General features: G+C 41.2%; 1 protein-coding gene across 1 annotated transcript in view; it reads right to left on the bottom strand.

Moving 5' to 3' along the window:
- Positions 1-23737, bottom strand: part of LOC134347665 (parathyroid hormone 2 receptor-like) — a 126713-nt gene that overhangs the window by 18587 nt on the left and 84389 nt on the right. Inside the window, exons 7-10 of the mRNA XM_063050032.1 lie at positions 17364-17517; positions 13739-13799; positions 12236-12302; positions 7917-8011 (exon numbers count right to left, since the gene is read on the bottom strand). Of these exons, the coding sequence (XP_062906102.1) occupies positions 7917-8011; positions 12236-12302; positions 13739-13799; positions 17364-17517 (377 nt within the window). The remainder of the gene's footprint in view (positions 1-7916; positions 8012-12235; positions 12303-13738; positions 13800-17363; positions 17518-23737) is intronic.

Below are 23737 nucleotides of genomic sequence, written 5' to 3'. Positions count from 1 at the left end.
ATAGTGTTAAATGAAAATGCCACACCCAAATTTTACAAGTACCATCTGGTTCCTTATATCATCCCTCATAATGTAGCCAGCAAGCTAGACCGCATGGAGACTGAAGAAATTATTTCCAAGGTTGAGTGGAGCACATGGGCATCGCCAGCGGTCCCAGTAGCCAAGAACAATGGTTCTGTCAGGATCTGTGGTGATTTTAAGGTCACTATCAACCTAGTACTAAAAGTAGATCAATACCTTGTGCCCAGGATAGAGGATATCTTTGCAAACCTTTCTGGAGGAAAACACTTCAGCAAAGTGGACTTAGCTGAGGCCCACATAGATATGGAGATGGAAGAAGAGTCCAAAGTGTTTTTCAACATAAACACTCACAAAGGGGTTTCTCAGCATAATAGGGTTGTTTTTGTTGTAGCATCTGCACTCTGGCAGAAAGCTGTGGACCAAGTGTTGCGAGGTTGGCCAGTCACTCAGTTTTACCTGGTTGACATCATTGTTACTGATGAGGATGACAAGGATCATCTCCAAAAACTCAGGACAATGTTAAAAGGATTAAAAGATTATGGATTCAGAACATGATGCAACAAGCATGAATCTTTTAAACCAAGTATTACTTATTGTGGTCACCCCAATGATGCACAAGAATTACACAAGTGTGCTGAGAAAATTCAAGTAGTACTGGGTGCCCCAAGGCCGAAGGACATTACAGTCCTTTTTAGGATTTGTCAAGACACAATTACAAGATCAAATTCATGAGAAAAACTCACCATAAAATTGCTGATGGATTGTCCCGTTCACCTTTGGAAAAGGAAATACCTGAAAAATTTACAAATGAGAACACTCCTCTTGACCTGTTCTCCCTAATGCAAATCAGAAAGTCTAGAGAATGCACTGTGAGTAATGTCAGGAGAACACACTGCCCTGACATTGATTCAGAAGATTGCCAATTTCCTCCTTGCATGTCGCAATGCAGCAGACTCCACAGCCAACAACTCACCAGCCATGCTGTACCTGGGTCATCCCCTACACTTATGCTTGGATCTCCTTAAACCCAATCTCAGAAGGAGTATGCAGGACAAACAGATAAGCCAAATGGAGGGCTCCTTAAACAAGGAGGTTCCATATTTCACTCCTGGACAAACAATCCTGGCCAGAGACTACGGAGGTGATCAAAAGAGGGTACCTGGCAAGTTTAGGGACAGAACTGGCCCACTCTCCTTCATAGCTGAGATTGCATTTGATTCCATCTGGAGACTGCACAAAGATCAATTGAGGAGAGAAGAGTTCATTGTTAGAGAAGATGTGTGTCCAGATCTGTCAGAGCCACTTCCTGCAGTTCCAGAGTCAACTCCTACAACCACCACAGAGGAGGCCCAAAAACCGGAGGTTGCTTCACAACCATGTCTCTCCTGCTGAGCAGAATAACCCACAAGAATAAGAAAGCCTCCACAGTGAATAAATCTTTAGGCCCGAATGGAACGATTCAAAATTTACTATGCTGTGGATGTCTGTATAGGACTTACATTATGTAGTGTACTGTATATATAGTTGAGATGCATTCTATATTGAGTTAGAGTTTATAGCTAGGTAGGGAGGTGTGTCGTGTATTTAATATTTCAGTAATATTTGAGTAATATTGTAGATATATTATTTGAGCAATCTTTGTTTCAATAATTTATTACAGATTATATGTAAAAGGTACGTGAATGACATATGTCATTGCATCATATGGGTGTATCTCGCTAAAAGTAAAATTAAGAATGTACACAAGTTACTCTGGCTCCGTGTTTTTATTCAATTAGTTTTTGTGTCTTCGATCTACAAAACATAACTCACTGACAGTCTACTTGGGAAACCATCCCACAGGGTTCACTATCTCCTTCTGCCACAGAGCCTCCAGGACATCCTGTGCAGACTGTAGCCTGTCAGACTTGTGGTCCAACAGTTCTTAAGTCATAGTTTGTACAAGTGGTTGCACCTATCACTGCACAGGACCAGAAAGTATCTTAAAGTCTGGATAGTCCAACTATACACCAAAATAGACCGTATCAAACTTTAAGTTAACAGTCTCATTTTCTCATCATCTGCTCTAATTAACCATTTTCTAAAGGATTATGAATTACATTCAACATTTTGTCTGCATGTACTTATTTAATAATTTTATTATGTTTTTACTTATATTTATTTAATCTATGAACTGCTACTACCTCTGAAAGCTCTGTATTCAATGGGTTATTGGTAATTAGAGCTGAGTGTCTTTTTGATTCATTTATCAGTAAGCATGTATTAGCCTGTCTCGCTCTTCATTTCACATGAAAAGACAAATTCAAACAAGATAAACTCAGCTGTAGTGCATGTCAAGATCATTATCACACTTCAACATCATATAATCCTTCTGATGTAGTATGCTTGTAAAGGTATTTAAATATTAATGTTAAAGAGCAAAGCTTTTTTTATGATTTGGAAGTCTGTGGAGCTTGATTGTTCTGAGTTTGACTAGTATCTTTTGCTTGTTGAGTTTCTGCAGTGCTAAGAGTGTAGCTTGTTCACGAGCTGATTAATGCTTGAAGGTAGACATAGGGAACTTATACTGGAAAAAAACTGACAAAGGAAATGCATGTGTAGGATTTTGAATATATTATATGTAGCAGAGAGCTGATTCAGGTTATTAATCTAGTTTTACTTACTCAGTACAAACTGGGTGCTTATAATATGTGTGTTTGTTTGTTCATGCCATCTCTAATGCTGTGAAGTTCAAAGTTCAAAGTAAATATATTATTAAAGTACATATTTATTTTACCATCTACAACCCTAAGATTCATTTTCTTGTAGGCAATCACCGTAAATACAAGAAACACAATAGAATCAACAACAAAACAAACAATAAAACCAAACTGCAAATACAAAAAGAGAAGGAAAAAGGTAATAATAAATAAATAAGCAATAAAAATGGAAAATGTGAGCTAACGCTCTTGAAGGTTAAGTCCATAGGTTGTTGGAGCAGTTCACTGTGAGTGAAGTTATCCCCTCTAGTTCAAGAGGAATAATAACCGTTCATAATCCTGGTGGTGTGGGTCCAGAGGCTCCTACATCTTCTTCCTGATGGCAACAGTGAGAAGAGAGCATGGTCTGGATGGTGGGGGTCCTTGATAATGGATGCTGCTTTCCTGTAATAGCGCTCCATGTAGATGTGCTCAATGATGGGGAGGTCTTTACCCATGATGGACTGGGCCATATCCACTACTTTTCGTAGGCTTTTCCGTACAAGGTTATTAGTGTTTCCATAGCAGGCCACAATGCAACCAGTTAATATATTCTTCATCACACATCTATAGAAGTTTGTCAAAGTTTTACATGACATTGAAGCTTCGCAAAATTCTAAGAAAGTAGAGGCACTGTCGTGCTTTTTTCTCATAATAGCACTTACGTGCTGGATCCAGGATCCACCTCAGTTCCCCCAAAGAGGACTGGCTCATGGACCTCCGGTTTCTTCCTACTGAAGTAAATGATCATTTCCTTCATCTTACTGACATTGAGTGAGAGGTTGTTGCTGTGGCACCACTCAGTTGGTTTTTCAATCTTCCTCCTATATGCTGATTCATAACCACCTCTGGTTCACCCAATGTCAGTGGCATCATCGGCAAACTTGAATATGGCATTGGAGTTGTGTTTAGCCTCACAGTCATAAGTGTAAAGCAAATAGAGCAGAGGGCTAGGCACACAGCCTTGTGCTGCACTTGTGCTGAGGTAGATGTTGTTGCCAATCCAAACTGACAGGTTTGCAAGTGATCCAATAGCACAAGGAGGTATTGAGGCCTTGGACTTGAAGCTTATTGATTAGCTTTGAGGGGATGATAGTATTGAATACCAAGCTGTAGTCAATGAAGAGCATCCTGATGTATGCATCTTCACTGTCCAAGTGTTCCAGGATTGAGTGAAGAGCCAAGGAAATGGCATCTACTCTGGACCTGTTGTGATGGTAGGCAATCTGGAGTGGATCCCAAGTCACTTTTGAGGCAGGAGTTGATATGTTTCACCACCAGCCTCGCAAAGCACTTCATCACAGTGAATATAAATGCCTCTGAATTTCAGTCATTGAGGCAGGTTACTTCCAGCCCTATTCCTACCCCTAATACTAATGGCATCCCTCAATGGAAAGGCCCCCCACCAATCATGTATGTCGCAGCATTAGAAATGTGAATATATCTGACAAAAATGTACTTTAACTGATGACTTCCAGTAACTGCATATAACATCCATTTGTCCAAGCAGTTCAGTGCTGAGAATAATTTAATATTGAACAGTAGCATTAACTCAGAACGCAAAACTGAAGGTGCTGTATTTAAATGCATGTAGCATTTGGAATAAGGTGGACGAGCCTGTGGCCAGTTAGAGATTGGTCGGTATGAAATTGTGGACATCACAGAATCATGGCTGAAAGAAGGTCATTGTTGGGAGTTTAGCATCAAAGGATATATTTTGTATCAAAAGGACAGGCAGGAAGGTGTAGGCAGTGGTGTGGCTCTATTGGTAAGTGATAGAAAACATAGAAAAGAAACATAGAAAATAGGTGAAGGAGTAGGCCACTCAGTCCTTCGAGCCTGCACCGCCATTCAGTATGATTATGGCTGATCATCCAACTCAGAACCCTGTACCAGCCTTCCCTCCATACCCCCTGATCCCTTTAGCCACAAGGGCCAAATCTAACTCCCTCCCTCTAAAGATGGAATTACATCTTTAGAAAGAGGTGACATAGGGTCAGAGAGTGTCAAATATTTATGGGTGGAGTTAAGAAACTGCAAAGGTGAAAAAAACATTATGAGAATCAAATGCATGCCTCCAAATAGTAGCCAAGATGTGGAGTTGAGATTGCAAAGGGAGCTGGAAAGGGTGTGTAATAAAGGTATGTAATAATGTAATTTCACAATTGTACTGGGGGACTTCAATGTGCAAGGAGATTGGGAAAATCAGGTTGGTTTCAGATTGCAAGAGAGGGAATTTGCTGAAAGCATACCAGATGGCTTTTTAGAGCAGCTTGTGCTCAACCCAACAAGAGGAAAAGTTATCTTAGATTGGGTGTTGTGTAAGAACCCAGATTTTATTAGTCAGCTTAACATAAAGAAACCCTTAGGAGGCAGTGATCATAATATGATTGAATCCATACTGCATTTTCAGAGGGAGAAGCATAAGTCACATGTATCAGTATTGCAATGGAATAAAGGAATTACAGAGGGATGAGAGAAGAGCTTGCCCAGGTGGATTGGAGGGGGATACTGGCAGGGACGACAACAGAACAGAGGTGGCTGAAGTTTCTGGGAATAGTTCGCAAGGCGCAGGATAGGTATGTCCCACCGAAGAAGTTCTCAAGGTGCAGGTGTAGGCAACTGTGGCTGACAAGGGAAGTTAAGGACTACATAAAAAACAAGGAAACGGCATATAAGGTAGCAAAAGTGAGTGGGAAGTTGGATGATTGGGAAGCTTTTAAAATCCAACAAAAGGCAAATAAAAAACTCATAAGAAGGGAAAAGATGAAATATGAAGGCAAACTAGCCGATAATATAAAGCAGGATACTAAAAGTTTTTTTTCAGATATAGAAAGAATAAAAGGAAGGTGAGAGTTGATATTGGTCCACTGGAAAATGATGCTGGTGAGGTAGTAATGGGGGACAAAGAAATGGCAGATGCACTTAATAAGTACTTTGCTTCAGTCTTTACTGTGTATGCCAGATGTCAGTGTTTGTCAGGGAGCAGGAGTGAGTGCTATTGCTATTGCAAAGGAAAAAGTGCTAGGCAAACTGAACGGCCTTCAAGCAAGTCACCTGGACCAGATGGACTACATCCCAGAAACCTGAAAGAGGTTGCTGAAGAGATAATGGATGCATTGGTTATGATCTTTCATGAATCTGGAAAATCGCAAATGTCACTCCACTCTTTAAGAAGGGAGGAAGACAAAAGATAGGAAATGATAGGCCAGTTAGCCTAACCTCAGTGGTTGGGAAAGTGTTGGAGTCCATTATTAAGGACAGCATTTTGGGGTACTAGGAGACTAATGATAAAATAAGTCAAAGTCAGCATGCTTTCTGTGAAGGGAAATATTGCCTGACGAATCTGTTAGAATTCTTCGTGGAAGTAACAAGCAGACTGGACAAAGTGGATATCATTAACTTAGATTTTCAGAGGGCATTTGATAAGGTGCCTCACATGAGGCTGCTTAACAAGATAAAATCCTATGGAGTTACAGGAAATGTACTGGCATAGATAGAGGAATGGCTGATAGGCAGGAGGCAGTGAGTAGGAATAAAATGGTCCTTTTCCGGTGGCCACCAGTGACTAGTGGCGTTCCTCAGGGGTCAGTATTGGGACCGCTATTTTTCACACTGTTTGTCAATGACTTAGATAGTGCAATTAATGGCTTTCTGTCCAAGTTTGCGGATGATACAAAGATAGGTGGAGGGGTAGGTAGTGCTGAGGAAGCAGCAGGACTTAGACAAATTGGAAGAATGGGCAAAAAGTGGCAGATGGAACACAGTCCCGGGAAGTGTACGATAATGCATTTTGGTAAAAGTGCAGACTATTATCTAATGGGGAGAACGTTCAAACATCACAGGTGCAGAGGGACTTAGAAGTCCTCATGCAAGACTCCCAGAAGGTTAATTTACAGGTTGAGTCTGTGGTAAAGAAAGCAAATGCAATATTGGGATTTATTTCAAAGGGAATAGAATATAAAAGCAGAGAGGAAACATTGATGCTTTATAAGACACTAGTCAGGCCACACTTGGAGTATTATCAACAGTCTTGGGCCCCTTATCTCAGAAAGGATGTATTGTCACTGGTGAGAGTCCAGAGGAGGTTCACAAGAATGATTTTGGGAATGAAGCGTTAACATATGAGGAGCATTTGACAGCTTTGGGCCTGTACTCACTGGAATTTAGAAGAATGCATGGAGATCTCATTGAAACCTACAGAATGTTGAAAGGACTAGATAAGGTGGATATGGAGAGGATGTTTCTTCTGGTGGTGGTATCCAGAACTCGAGGGCACAGCCTCAAAATTGAGGGGTAATCATTTATAATAGAAGAAAGGCAGAATTATTTTAGCCAAAGGGTGGTGAATCTGTGGAATGCTCTGCCACAGACTGCGGTGGAGGCCAAGCCCGTGGGTATATTCAAAGCAGAGGTTGATAGATTCCTGATTGGTCGGGGAATCAAGGGACATGGTGAGAGGGCAGGTGTACGGGGTTGAATGGGATCCGGGATGAGCCATTCTGAAGTGATGGAGCGGACTTGATAGGCTGAATGGCCTAATTCTGCTCCTATGTCTTATGGTCTTATGGTCTAAGCCTGGAATAGATTGGTAAACTGTAGACACGAAGAATTTTGTTTAAAAATGATGTTAGGCAGTAATGGATCAGAGAGAGTGAGGAAAGGATACCTTCTTATAAAGTATTCAGGGAAGATAGGTTAGGAGAAAGTATCTACACACTTTCATTTTTTTCATTTATTTTGGAGATACAGCACAGTAACAAGCCCTTCCAGAGGAGAATCCAAAGGAAACCCATGTGGTCACAAGATGAATGTATAAACACTTTATGTCAGCAGTGGACTTGATCCTGGGTTGCTTGCTCTGTAGTAGTGTTATGCTATCTGCTACACTGCAATGTTACCTAATGCTACTGTGCTACCCATTCAAGTGGGAAAATATTATAGTGCTAGGGAGATTATCTTTAAGAGAGTCAAATACTGAATCTAAATGTTTGGAGTTCAGAAACAAATTATGAGGAGAAGACTAGGAAACATTTGCAGGGAAATTATTAAAAAGCATTAACACTGTAAAGGTAGTAAGAAGTTTTAAATGGAAATGTGATTGATTAAATGCTAAATGTTAAGGACAAAGAATGAACTGACCATATCAAATGTTACCTGTACTGCTTCTTTGCATCATATCGCCCAGCATTGGTCTCTCGGAGTTTAGTCGCCAGAACCCGAACAATATTGACAAAGAGAATGAAGTTTATCTGAAAATATATGAGATGAATCATTGTTTATTGTGACAACATAACCACCGATCTATATACAAGATAGTTTCCTTTAAGCTGTGCGAGATCCTCTGCCCTCTCCAGTTTTAACCTCCTATGCACCTCCAGTTTTAATCTCTCTGAAGTTGCCGGCCATTCTGTATCTGTTGAGGTTATGTGCTCTGGTATTTCCTCACTGTACTGCTTATTCTTTGTTGTTCTCTTCAAAAGCTTGCTTTAAACTTTAGCCTGAAACTTTATCAAATCCCTGAATTGAATTTTGTATAACAACACATGTACCTTTGCTACATTTAAGATGTTTTGCAAATACATAAAGTTTTGAAGAAACCTTCAGCTTTGGAAATTCAACCTGATTCACTTTGCAATCTAATTGCAGCCAAATTAGAGTGTATTGTTACAGAAAGCGCTGTTCTGTTTCTCTTTGCTTAGTACATCTGTCAGCTAGAAGTTAATATGGCTAATCAGTGTCAAATTTGTGCAAATACCTACAACAAAGAAAGAGGCCATTCCATCCATCACATCAATGCCAACAAACTAATCAGTCACATTTCCAGTCCCTTTTCCCTGCAGCCCTGCAAGTTTATTCTCCCCGACATGCATACCATCTCCTCCTTGGCTTAGCCAGACCCTAACACTAGTAGTTGTTTAACCCATCAGTATGTTTTAATGTAAAACACGAATATAGATTTTAAAATGTAAAAAAAATAATTTGTCTATGAAACTTTTGGATGTAATAATAAAGGTCGTAAAAGTATTCTTGCTTACTTTGGAACCGCAGAGACTGTTAAAGATGACTGTTTGCTATAGAGATCATAAATAGAAGAAATGCTAAACTCAGGTTTTAGAACAAATTTATGGAGATGGAAAATCCAATCTAATTGCTCATGGAATTACAATATGCTACAATCCTCTTCATGATCTCTTGCCCTAGCTCGATATTATGTTGATATTTTTTTTGCAACAACCACACACATACAACAATTAGAAGCGTTTCTTATCAAAAATTATTTCAGTGCATTCCATCATTGTGTATGGGCTAATTCAACACAACAATAAGGAAGAAATAACAAAGAGATGTGTGTTAGATTAACAAGATGTCATGAATGGTGATACCTGTATTTTTCTCTGAAAATTAGTTGGTTATTACAGTAAAATAAGGATATGAATTCAACGAAACAGGTCTTGCAAGAAATAATGTTCACAGTAATATAGGTCTAATTACATGCTTCTGTCCTAATGAGATAAGATGTACAGGGGATTCCTGTTAATTGGTCCATCAGTTAATTGCTACCACAGCATTAAAGCCAGGACCAACATGCCACGGGACAGCTTCTTTCTACAAGCCATTAGACTTTTAAATTCACATGTCTGTACTTTGCAACGGAGTCATAACGCAAAGATTTTTACTCCCTCACATTGTGGGATGGATGTAAGATTTAAATAAATTCTAAATTCTAATCGGTGCAGCCAATTATTTGGAACAGCACTTAAAGAACAAAAAGTAATCGAGGAAAATGGCTGGGATTCCCTTTGTTTATTTGGGACATTATGCCGCTTAATTGAGACAAGAGACTATTGGCGAATGGTTTGTAATTAGTATCAGTCTCATGCACTTATATGGCAACATCATACTTAGAGTGAACAGTTTTTAGATAGTGTGTGTGTTTGTGTTCAAAAAGCAGTGATTTTTGAACACTGATAACTGGTAAGAAATAAGCATTAAGACAATTCAGATCTATTATGTTCATTGAATTTTCAAGCATTCAGGCTTGGAAATGCCAGAAATGGCCGGGAGCGTTAATGAAACAATTTCACTGCTTCAAGTTAGGAACCATGAAGAATTCGAAAGTATTGACAATCATCATGAATTTTATAACAAAAATGAAGATTTGGAAGATGCAATCATCAAAAGCATTGTATGAAGGTAGTCCATTATTTGCACTATGTTTGCACTGATTTTGTTCATCTACAGTCAATCAAAAGAACTTGGCAGCGTACATGAAATGAATTCCTCTGTCGATAATTATTAGGAATGAATACACAGTTTTATAGTACTGTAGAGTTATCGGTAGTGTTCTGATTTGTTTTGTATTTCATTTAAATATATAAATTGTTACTCAGTTAAGCAGTAGTTTGTCTTTTTTATAATTTTAAAATTATTTCCATGAAACTTTGGCTAATTGGGGCAGCTGCTTAATTGTGGCAAAAGCACTGGTATGTTCCAATTAACTGGAATCCTTTTATAGTGTAATATGTATTAACATGCTACAGTGAACAAAATATTTAATATTCTGTGCTGTATCTCTAAAAACAATAAATATTCTTTCTATTCAGAAATACTAACAATAAACAATCTTAACAATAAATGACTTTATACAACACAGCACAATATAATGCTACACTAGAACAGATTGGTGGTATTTGTTTCCTGATCTATAATGCACAAACCAAAGTTCTCAGAGCAAGTTGTGTAAAGAGTGATTCAGTCTGAACCCTATATAGCATTTCTTTAGTACAGTGATGCTCGATTAATGCTAGTTTAAAAGCATTGAATAACTTTGGTTCACAAGTTGATAAGTGGTAAGAGAGTTATATGGCATACTTGCCTTTATTAGTTGAGGGATTTGAGTTGGAGTCAGGAAGTAATGTTGAAGCTTTAGAAAATTCCAGTAAAACTGCAACTGAAGTTATTGCATTCAGCTCTGGTCACCCCATTATAGGAAGGATGTGGAGGTTTTGGAGATGGTGCAGAAGGGTTTTTACGGGATGCTGGCTGGACTAGAGCAGGGGTCCCCAACCTTCTTTGTACTGCGGACCGGTTTAATATTGACAATATTCTTGCGGACCGGCCGACCGGTGGGGGGGGGGGTGTTCAATTAGGGTTAAACTCACCTCAACATGTCTTTTACAGTTAGGGTTGCCAACTTTCTCACTCCCAAATAAGAGACAAAATTAGCAGTCAAATCCCGGGACACTTGTGTTTACCCCAGGTAAGACTACCATGACCATGAAGCCTTGCGCGGGCACCTGTGTGCGCATACGCGTACGTGGCGAATTTTTTCCCACTAATCGGGTTTTGGCTTAATCTTCCTGACTACACTGTACAAACATTATTTCTACTTTATATAGGCTGTGTATTTATCATATCATTCCTGCTTTCACTGTATGTTAGTGTTATTTTCAGTTTTATGTGTTATTTGGTATGATTTGGTAGGTTATTTTTGGGGTCTGGGAACACTCAAAAATTTTTCTCATATAAATTAATGGTAATTGCTTCTGAACTTTATGCCATTTCAGCACGAAAGGTTTCATATGAACACTCTACCTTAGCGGGGGAAATACGGGACAGGAGCGGTCCTGTATGGGACAAACCAATTTAGCCCAATATACGGGATGTCCCGACAAATACGGGACAGATGGCAACCCTATGTTCAAGTTCAACAGTGCGTGACAGGGAATGAGGAAAGGTGCAGCTAACTCATATCGTTTCCTCATGGCCCGGTAGCACATGCTTTGCGGCCCGGTACCGGTCCGCGGCCCAGTGGTTGGGGACCGCTGGATTAGAGGGCAGGTGCTATATGGAGAGACTGGACAAACAAGGACTGTTTTCCCTGGAATGGTGGAAGCTGAGGGGAGACATGATATTTTATAAAATTATGAGAGGCATAGATAGAGTATCTTTTTCCTAGGGTTGACCTGTCCCATTCTAGAGGATATGCATTTAAGGTGAGAGAGCAGAAGTTGAAAGGAGATGTGCAGGTCAAGTTTTTGACAGAATGGTGGGTGTCTGGAATGTGCTTCACGGGTGGAGGTGGAGGCAAATGTGATAGAGGAAAGGCATATGAATATGCAGAGAATGGAGGGATATGGACCATTTGCAAGCAGAAGATATGAGTCTATTTAAACATCATTAGCTTCATTAGTTCATCACAGGCTGAAGGGTCTGATTATGCTGCACTATTCTATGTTGTCAAAGTTGATCCAGCTAGCCCTAGTATCTGCTCACAGAATTATATGAAGAATGCCTACGGTCAAAGGGATTATAATGAGTAGCTTTGAATTACTTTTGTGCACTACTTTAAAAAAAAGCCTATTTCACTAACTCTTCAAACTTTCAATGTGAGCTATTTTCATTTCTGTGACTGTATTTTCCATTCTTCTTTCCAGCCAGAACGATAACTGGAAGTTATAGCGTGCACTTACCACAATAGTTATAACAATTGGTGCTTGATAAATCCACTTAAAGTTCTCCACGTTTAAGTCCCAACATCTTTGTCACAAAAAGAAAGGAAGTTACAATACGACAAACTTTAAGCCTATTGTTAGTTGTAACAGTAGTCTGACCTTGTTAATTCTCTAGCTTCTTAACTAGACTTTCACACACCAGAGCCATGCTTTTAGTTACAGTAAAACAGAAGAAAATATACACAAGATTGAGGAAATCAGCAAATCTCCTTTCAACTATTCCCAAATGATTTTAGTTTACAAATTATCTCACAACACCATCCACTTAGTCTTCTGTACAGAGAAATTGGATGTACAGATTTGTGGTTCTTTTTGGCTGCAATGTAAATTGACATTTATCAAACTGCAAGTACTTTTTTATTGCTCTCTGTGCTCCATGTTAGTTACTGGTCAGGTGGTACATTTCCCATGTACTGTGGGCATGTGTGTAACTGGTTTTGGAAAGTAATAACATTAGGTAAAAACAGAATATGGTAGAAATAACACCTTTGGAGAAAGAAACACCTCAACATAAATAAAATTATTTGCACCCAGTCTTCAGACAGGTTATGTTAAAGGCTTCCAGACTCAATATTGGTTCAAGCTCTTTAGATGATCAGTACTTTGATCACTTTAAATTCAGTTTTCCATCACAAACACCTTCATGTGTTAATTTAATCTAATGATTCAGCTGCAAACCAATCATTCGCTACCTTCTTTTACCTAGCACCATTACTCCTTTTCATTTGCCGATAACATTAACTCTGTTTCTCTTTCTTTAGATGCTGCTTGACCTGCTGAGTGTTAACATCAGTTTCGCTTTTATTTTAGAGTTCAACGACAATCTGATGTCCAAGTTAAACAGCAATGTTTACAGTATATCCCATTAACAACTGTCTTCAAAAATTTCAGGTGATGGCTAAACACAATTGGACAGATTTCATGGCTGAAAGTGGTGCTTTCAGGATCAGAATATTTTGGAAGATATCACTAAATTATATATTAAAGAGTTGCAATATACTAATTAAGAAATATAAACTATTACATTAAGATATTGGTCAGGTTCTTGACCTCAAATTTTTTAGAATATTGACAGTTCCAAGATAACTGCTCTAACTGGTGTATTATACGTGTTTTTTAATATATAAATCTTAGCTGATTAACACTGGCATATAAGTATTTTTAAAATTATAAATCTTAGAGATTGTGATTCTACTCAAGAACACTGACCTTCGTATGCTCTTGAGAGTTTGAAGTTGTTGTAAAACCTTGAGAGTGAATCATGAATACCAATATTATAAATAATGAGGGATTTTACGGCCTACATTACAGGAATCAGGATTAGTAATATCATGCCTCATTGGATCAAACCAGAAACCTAGCAGATTTTCTTCAAGCATCAGCAAACAAAGGAAGGTGATATTCTTCCAATTTCTTACATAAATTAATTCTTATTCTATAAAAAGTGATATGTTTTCTCACCTTACATCAGCTACGATTGCTCTCACAATGGCCCAAGACACAACAAAAATGGATGGAACTCCTGGAATAGAAAATGTCAAGTCACTCATAAAGTTTATTTCATTGATTGATCAAGGCACGAAATACAGAGAGATTTGTGTTTTTTTTAAAGATGACACTATTATTAAGCATACATTATCAAAATAGAAAATTGAAAATACCTTTAAACAATATGACCAGGAACTGTTAATCATACCGCATGAAATTGCAAATTAGTTCTCAATTAAAACTCCTCATGGTCATTTACTGGATTTCAAGGTTACAGTTTTCATGGATTAGATTTAGAGCAATCTTGAGTTTTAGTTTCAGCTGTGATCTATACAGATAGATAAGCTGGTATACAATTATAGTCTCTCTGAATAGACACTGAACTTTGGTTTACAATCTGCCCCATCCCTGCTCCTCCCACCAAACTACTAAGAAACAAGAACATATCTCCAAAAAAAATTATGTTCATCTTTGTTTCACCACCCAAAACAGGTGACGTTGCCAAGAACTCTAAGGGAACATTCACTGTATTTGGTGTTAGATTGGACATATTCCAAAACTAGACTGAAGACATAAAACAGGCGTAACATAAATCTGAAATCACGAACATGTTATTTGTCCAGTTGGAAATATGCCTGTATTTACTCACTACATAAATTCCTCTTACTTCATGACATCTCACCTGGTCAACGTTTCTATCCAATACCTACACTTATCCAGGTTTCCTTTGTGTATAACAAAGATTTTCACTAACATGAGAAAGTCTGCTGATGTTGTAAATCCAAAGCAATACACACAAAATTCTGGAGGAACTTCAGCAGGTTATGCAGCGTTTCTGGAAATGAATAAAAACAGTTGATGTTTTTAGCCGAGACACTTCCTCAGGACTGGAAAGGAAGGGGGAAGATGCCAGAATAAAAAGTTGGAGGTAGGGGAAGGAGGCTAGCTGGAAGGTGATAGGTGAAGCTAAGTAGGTGAGAAAGATAAAGACTAGAGAGGAAGGAATCTGAACAGAGAAGAGTGTGGACCGTATGAGAAAGAGAAGGAGGAGCGGACCCAGGAGAAAGTGATAGACAGGTGAGAAGAGGTAAAGGGCCAGTGTGGGGAATAGAGGAAGAGGGGAGGGGGGAAAGAAAAAATCTTCAATCCCTATACACTTCTATTCCCCCATAAAGAAGGTCTCAGAGCTCTCTGCTTCTTTCTTGACCAAAGAACCAACCAGTTCCCCATCATCCTCCATCTGGCGAACTGGTCCTCACCCTCAACAATAAGTAGCCATGAGCACACACGTGGGCCCTGGATATGCCTGCCTCTTTGTTGGCTATGTAGAGCAGCCCATGTTCCAAGCCTTCCCTGGCAATAGTCCCCAACTCTTCCTCTGCTACATCGATGACTGCATTGGTGCTGCTTCATGCACCCATGTTGAGCTCGTCCAGTTCATCAATTTTGCCTCTAGTTTCCACCTTGTCCTTAAATTCACTTGGCCCATTTCCGACACCTCTCTCCCCTTTCTCAATCTCTCTGTCTCCATCTCTAGAGACAAACTGTCTACCAACACCTTTTATAAATCTACCGATTTCCACGGTTATCTTGATTACACCTCTTCCCACCCTATCTCCTGTAAAAAGTTAACAAATTTCGTGACACATGCCAGTGATAATAAACCTGATTCTGATTCTGAAATGCTACTTCCTTTTCTCATTTCCTTTGCCTCTGCTACATCTGTTTCCAGGATGCAGCTTTCCTTTCCAGAACACCTGAGATGTCCTCCTTCTTCAAAGTCCTCCCTCCACATTCCCTCCATTTCCCGAACATCTGCACTCACCCTACCCTCCTGCCACCTTAACAGTGAGAGTTCCTCTTGTCCTTACCTACCACCCCAAGAGCCTCCACATCTTGCGCCATCTCGAAAGTGATCCATCACTAAACACATCTTTACCTCCACCCACTCTGCTTTCCACAAGGATCATTCCCTTGTCCATTTGCCCCTCCCCACTAATCTCCCTCCCAGCAAGCCGCCTAGGTGCTATACCTGCCCAATCGCCTCCTCCCTCATTTTCATTCAGGGCCCCAAACAGACCATCCTCACTAAGCAACACTTCACCTGCGAATCTGTTGTGTCCGGTGCTCCCAATGGAGCCTCCTCTACATTGGTGAAGCCCGTTGTAAACTGGGGGACTGCTTTGTTGAGCACCTCCGCCATCTGCCATCTGATTTACATTCCCATTCTGTCTGACATGTAGGTCCATGGTCTTTTCTTGTGCCAAAATGACGCCACCTTCAGGGTGGTGGAGTATCACCTTATATCCTGTCTGGGTAGCATCCAACCTGATGGCATGAATATTGATTTCTCCTTCCAATTAAAAAAAAATCCCTCTCCTCTTCCTCTGTTCCCCATTCTGGCCTTCTACCTTTGCTCAATTGCCTATCAATTCCCCCAGGTCCCCTCCTCCTTTCCTTTCTCCTATGGTCCCCTCTCCTCTCCTACCAGATTCCTTCATCTCCAGCCCTTTACCTTTCATGTCCACCTTGCTTCACCCATCACCTTCCAGCTAGCCTCCTTCTCCTCACCCCCACCTTTTTTTTCTGATGTCTTCCCCCTTCTTTTCCAGTCCCGAGGAAGGGTCCCAGCCTGAAACATCGAATAGTTATTCATTTCCATAGATGCTGCCTGACCTGCTGAGTTCCTCCAGCATTTTGTGTGAGTTGCCAAAGATTTTCATTTTAATCGCCTCAACTGATTGCAAGTCACACACTGCACTCACTCTCTTTAGTTTCTCCTGCATTTCTTACTGAATTCATTGGTGGCTTTGTTACAGGTACTGTAGGTCTTGGCAAGAAATTAACAGAATAGAAAGAAATTTCATGCTTTGTGCTATTTTCCAAAAGAATTAGTGCACTGATATGGACACCATGCTGAATGTACAATTGGTGGCCAATTTATTAAACATGTACTACTCGTTAATGTAAGTATCTAATCAGCCGACTCAATGCATAAAAGCATGCAGACATGGTTAAGGGGTTCAGTTAATTGTTCAGACCAAATATCAGAATGAGGAAGAAATGTGATTTAAGTGACTTTGACCATGGAATGATTGTTGGTGCCAGACATAATAGTTTGAGTATCTGAGAAATGACTGACCTCCTAGGTTTTGCACACATAACAGTCTCTAGAATTTACAGAGAGTGGCATGGCAGTTCTGTGGGTGAAAGTGCCTTGGTAATGAGAGAGGTCAGAGGAGAATGGCCAGACTGGTTCAAGCTGACAGGAAGGGTGACAGTAACTCAAATAACCACACGTTACAACAGTGGTGTGCTGAAGAGCATCTCAGAATGCACATGTCAAACCTTGAGTTGATATGCTACAGCAGCAGAAGGCCACGATCATACACACAATGGCCACTTTTTTAAGTACATGAGGTACCTAATAAACTGGCCACTTAGTATACATTCTCTCTGGTAAGTATTTAGTTCAGCTGGGCCAATTAGCTCTTCTTAAGACACTGTAAAGTATCAGATAGATGATATTTTCATCACTCTCCAACCCTGTTTTTGAAAGTCTGTTATTTAATCTTTTTAAGGAAATGTAAGCACTTACCCCATCCAATGAAGGTGAAACCCCACAGGTATTTTCTGTCAGACAAAAAGGCCATCAGTATGAGGCAATGCAAGTATAGACCCTCTGCTAGTATCCAGAAGTAGTTCGTAGATAAGAAGTAGATAAACAACACGACAACAATCTTGCACCTCACCTGTCAGATAAACAAAGGTAGGATCAGAGAGAGAGAAAAAACATCTCTGCAAAGCCTCTTCATTACTCATTGAGTTCTCAGAAGACTTGACAACTAAAAATGGAAAAGAAGTTATCAAAGTTTCTGGTACATTTTAAAATAACAGATTGGGCAAGGCTATAGGAAAATACTGGGGCATTAACATGATTTAATAAATCATTCTCATTGTGGGTGCCACTGAAAAACTGGGATTTATACTTCTGCCCTTTGACCTAGAAGGAGATCTGGGTGACCTCTTGTGGAGCTATTTTATTCCATGTACTATTTTTTAACAACATATTGATATCATCAAGTCGTTCTTTTAAGGTATTTGATAACAGATTGGAGTCTCATATTTGGACAGACTTGAAGGAGAACTAGTTTCCATTTCTCAAAACTGTTGACAAATGTTTATCACTTAAATATAAAACTCTTTTAGTATTCCATACTACATTGTCCATGGACTTGCTGATTTCTAAAACAACACATCTGTAGACATAATTATTGGCCTCATATTTTGCAGGTACTATTGTGTCTGTGCACAACTACATATCAATTAAATAAAGGCATGTATGTGGGAAATAGCTTTAACTGGTGTATTCACATTGGAGAGAGGGGGGGAGAAAGAGCGAGGGAGAGAGAGGGAGAAACAGGGGAGAGAGGGGGAGAGAGAGGGGAGAGAGAGGGGGAGAGAGAAGGGGAGAGAGAGAGAAGGGGTAGACAGAGGGGGGAGAGAGGGGGAGAGAGAGGGAGGAGAGCGGGAAGAGAGGGGAGGAAGAGGGAGGGAGGGGAGGGAGGGAGAGGAGAGGGAGAGGAGAGAGAGGAGAGAGAGTGGGGAGAGGGGAGAGGAGGGAGAGAGGGAGGGGAGAGGGGTAAGAGAGGAGAGAGGAGAGAGGGAAGAGAGTGGAGGAGAGGGAAGAAAGAGAGGGGGAGAGGGAGAGGGGAGGAAGAGGGGAGGGGGAAAGGAGTGGGTGGGTGAGGGGAGAGTGGGGGGAGGGGGAGTGAGGGGGAGAGGGGGGAGAGGGGGGAGAGGGAAGAGAGAGGGGAGTGGTGAGAGGGGGAGGGAGGGAGGGAGAGTGGAAGGGGAAGAGCAGGGGGAGGGGAGAGAGAGCGGAAGAGTGGGGGGAGGGGAGGAAGAGCGGAAGAGTGGGGGAGGAAGGGGGGAAAGAAGTGGGAGGGTGAAGAGGAGGGTGAGGGGGAGAGTGGGGGGAGGGGGAGCGAGGGGGAGAGCGGGGAGAGAGAGGGGGAGAGAGGGGGAGGGGAGAGAGGGGGAGGGAGGGGGAGAGTGGGAGGGGGAAGAGGAGGGGGAAGAGGGGGGAGGGGGAGAGAGCAGAAGAGTGGGGAGGGGGAGGGGGAGAGTGGGACAGAGTGGGAGGGGGAGAGTGGGACAGAGTGGGAGGGGGAGGGAAAGGCAGAAGGAGAGGAAGCGGGAGTGATCCACATGCGCAGATACCATATCAATACATAGTGCTAAGGGGGGGGTGTCATTGCTCAAAAAGAAATAGATCCATACATTACAGGTACTATAGCAATAAACCTTTTAAAAATATGTTTCAAATGAAAATCATACCCACAAAGTAAAAGTTTTTGATTGGATCAGACAACAATGATCTCTGAAGTTAACTGTTCCGATCACTATCCAACTGCAAGTTCTAGCTAATGGAAAAACAATTTGCTTCCACTTTTTTTTCAATTTTCTCAGTGTTGTTCCAATGGGGTTCCAGATAGCTGAGAACAGTTTTATCAGACAATGTGAATAAAGTTAATTTCACGCATTTCACAGGACAAATATCAACAGGAGGAACCAGTTTAATGGCTACATATGAATCCCTTTGAATCCAAATTACAAGAGATTAAGGGAGCTAGGGCTTTACTCTTTGGAGAGAAGGAGGATGAGAGGAGACATGATAGAGGTGTACAAGATAATAAGAGGAATAGATAGAGTGGATAGCCGGCACCTCTTCCCCAGGGCACCACTGCTCAGTTAAAGAGTACATGGCTTTAAGGTAAGGGGTGAGAAGTTCAAGGGGGATATTAGAGGAAGGTTTTTTTACTCAGAGAGTGGTTGGTGTGTGGAATGCACTGCCTGAGTCAATGGTGGAGGCAGATACACTAGTGAAATTTAAGAGACTACTAGACAGGTATATGGAGGAATTTAAGGTGGGAGTTATATGGGAGGCAGGGTTTAAGGGTTGGCACAATATTGTGGGCTGAAGAGCCTGTACTGTGCTGTACTATTCTGTATTCTATGTTCGTTGTCTTGACTTGAAAATGCATCAATCTGTGGTCAAATTTCTGGAATCAGGCTAAAATAAACGCACTGCACTGGTTCAGAACTGGCATTGACTTGTAGCATCTCAGATACAAATGGGTGTATGCACTAAACTTGACCTTGCTATCATTGCACAAATCCCAGACGTTTGCCTTGAAATTAAATTCAGTAAAGACATGTCAGAATCCAATAGAATCCAATCTCTGTTTATGAAAAACAGAGAATTTGCTTGAATCTTAAAGACAGAGATTTCTATTGCAGATATTCCATGAACAAACCTTTAACTCATGGAGAATCCCAAACCTGTGGCTTTCATTGATGTCTGCAGGCTGCACTTGTGGAAGGAGATGCTCACAGTACCTGTATACCAATTAACTTAAAAGATCATTCCCGTGTAGATCCCAGGCTGGCTTTGAGAACCTCAACCCATTCTATAACTGCTAGAAGCTGCCCTAACTGAGCCACAAGCTTGTATCCCTTCCCTGATTAAACACTCTCACCACAATCCTTTTACATACTGTGTTATGCTGTGAACCCCCAGCTTTACTCCACTGCCACCTCACCACCCTTACCAGCACAGTCTTCCCATCCTCTGCACTTATGAAGCAGATAACTTAAGGCATTTCTCTGTGTGAGGCCATTTCAGAAGTGAAAAAATCCCTTCGTCTTCTGCACTGCTGACCTTCCAAATGATTGTCCCATAAACAAAATGTCGGTTGAGCCCCCCCCCCACTTAATGTGTTAAATTCTACTATGATATCTTACCACTCTGATAGTAATATTTTACTGATATCGAAGAGTGATAAAGGAGGAGGAATTCTGCAGATGAAAATGACGGATTAGTTAGACTGCTTTTAGTTGGAACAATCAGGAGATCTCACTGCTTCACCCTGTGTATTTTGGCAGTGAGGCTCAGTCTGACCTTCAAATCCAAAGGTAACAGTCCTGACTAGACTGAACTTGGGAGGAGAAGATGGCGGCGCGACACAGCACGCGCAGCTCTCTGGTGAAATGATATCGTATTTGTAAGTAGGATGCCGTGCACAATTCTGATTTGATGGAGACAGACGTGAGAAGCACAGAGGAACATCTGGAGAAATTTCTGAAATGCCCGGTTCGCTACCACTGCTACTGTGAGATCAAGAATCTCCGGAGGGAAGGCCCCAAAATGCCCGACTTTGTCTGCTGCTGGCGACCGAGGCTGGGGTCGAAGCATTCGGCAGAGATAGTGCTTGGTACTCGGTGTCGGAGGGCTGATCGGAGCTCGAAGTTTTCGGACGACTCAGAGTCGGACTGTGGTTGAGCATGGCAGGGAGAGTTTTCTTCCTTCTCCCATCTGCGTGAGATGTGGGACTTTTGAGAGACTTTGAACTTTTTTACTGTGCCCATGGCCTGTTCTTCATCAAGTTATGGTATTGTTGCGCTGTTGTAACTGTATGTTATAATTATGTGTTTTTTTGTTAGTTTTTCAGTCTTGGTCTGTCCTGTGTTTCTGTGATATCACACCGGAGGAATATTGTATCATTTCTTAATGCATGCATTACTAAATGGCAATAAAAGAGGACTGCGTGTCTTCATAATCTAATCTAACTTCCTCAGTACTGCCTCCGTTTAGTGCATCATATCGAGTAGCTGATGCTAAAACTGACTCATACACTGTGATAAAGGGGAAGAGAAGAAAAGGGAAGATTTACACCCAAAAAGAGACAGATTGTTAAACAAATATCCAAATGTGAATTGCATCATACATAGAGGAAGAGTGAGAACAAAAGATAAACAAAGGGAGAGAGCCAGATATGGCAGTTCAATCCAAGCACATTGCCACTGCAGATCAGTATCTTTGCACACTACCATTTGTGAGAGATTCCTGATCTGTAAGCCACAACTGTGAGAAGCTCTCTTATTTTCTGCCATATTGACATCTACAGGACTGTTTCACTGAAAGGCAGATGACTAATTGTACAAATTTAAAGCAACCTGGGCAACAGCTTAATAAATTGCACGCATGAAACCAGAACCAAGATTGCTGGAGGGTCAGGTAGTGTTATGGACACAGGTATATTGTAAAAAGACATAAATACCTACCTATACCAATACTTCCACCAATCTTGGCAGATCACAGTACGTGTGCTTGCAACACTGTGTGTCCGACAGAGTGATCAGCAGCACTGGGGCTCCACAGGGGACTGTCTTGTCTCCCTTTCTCTTCACCATTTACACCTCAGACTTCAACTACTGCACAGAGTCTTATCATCTTCAGAAGTTTTCTGATGACTCTGCATCAGCAAGGGAGATGAGGCTGAGTACAGGGCTATGGTAGGAAACTTTGTCACATGGTGTGAGCAGAATTATCTGCAGCTTAATGTGAAAAAGATTAAGGAGCTGGTGGTAGACCTGAGGAGAGCTAAGGTACCGGTAACCCCTGTTTCCATCCAGGGGGTCAGTGTGGACATAGTGGAGGATTACAAATACCTGGGGATACGAATTGACAATAAACTGGACTGGTCAAAGAACACTGAGGCTGTCTATAAGAAGGGTCAGAGCCGTCTCTATTTCCTGAGGAGACTGAGGTCCTTTAACATCTGCTGGACGATGCTGAGGATGTTCTACAAGTCTGTGGTGGCCAGTGCTATCATGTTTGCTGTTGTGTGCTGGGGCAGCAGGCTGAGGGTAGCAGACACCAACAGAATCTACAAACTCATTCGTAAGGCCAGTGATGTTGTGGGGATGGAACTGGACTCTCTGATGGTGGTGTCTGAAAAGAGGATGCTGTCCAAGTTACATGCCATCTTGGACAATGTCTCCCATCCACTACATAATGAACTGGGTGGGCACAGGAGTACATTCAGCCAGAGACTCATTCCACCGAGATGCAGCACAGAGCGTCATAGGAAGTCATTCCTGCCTGTGGCCATCAAACTTTACAACTCCTCCCTTGGAGGGTCAGACATCCTGAGCCGATAGGCTGGTCCTGGACTTACTTCCTGGCACAATTTACATACTACTATTTAACTATTTATGGTTTTATTACTATTTATTATTTATGGTGCAACTGTAATGAAAACCAATTTCCCCCGGGATCAATGAAGTATGACTATATGACTATGACTACAGTGTGTGTGTGTGTGTGTGTTTGTGTGTATTTAAATTAAGTAATGCAAAAAGAGAGGGGAAAAATAGTGAGGTAGTTTATACACAGGTTCATTGCACATTCAGAAATCTGATGGTGGAGAAGAAGCTGTTCCTAAAATGCTGACTATGTGTCTCCTGGCTCCTGTGCCTTCTCCTTGATGGTAGCTCTGAGAAGAAGGCATGTCCTGGATGATGGGTTCTTTATTGATGGATGCCACATTTGTGAAGGCACCACCTTCTGAAGATGCCCTCCATGTTGGGGAGGCTCGTGCACATGGTGAAGCTGGCTGAGTCTGGAACTTTCTGTTGTTTTTTTCTGATCCTGTGCAGTGGCCGTTCCATACCAGACGGTGCTGCAAACAGTTAGAATGTTCTCCATGGTACAACTGTAGAAATTTGCCAGACTCTTTGGTGACATACTGGATCTCAAAACTTCTAATGTAATATAAATGCTATTGAGCCTTCTTTGCAATTGCATTGATATGTTGGACCCAGGATAGATCTTCGGAGATGTTGACTTCTGGGAACTTGAAAATGTTTATTCTTTCTATTGCTGATCCCTCAATGAGGACCTGGAGTGTGCTCTTTGACTTCCCCTTCCTGAAGTCCACAATCAATTCCTTGGTCTTACTGACATTGAGTGTAAGGTTGTTATTGTGACACCACTCAACTAGCTGATCTATCTCGCTCCTGTACACCACCTCGTCACCATCTGAAATTCTGCCAACAGTAGTTGTGTCATCAGCAAATTTAGAGATGGTGTTTGAGCTGTGCCTAGCCACACAGTCAAGGGTGTAG

This window comes from Mobula hypostoma, chromosome 6 (genome assembly GCF_963921235.1).
Source record: "Mobula hypostoma chromosome 6, sMobHyp1.1, whole genome shotgun sequence".
NCBI classification, from domain to species: domain Eukaryota; kingdom Metazoa; phylum Chordata; class Chondrichthyes; order Myliobatiformes; family Myliobatidae; genus Mobula; species Mobula hypostoma.
Note: the sequence above shows the minus strand (reverse complement) of the source record. Positions and strands in the feature narration are given on the sequence as shown.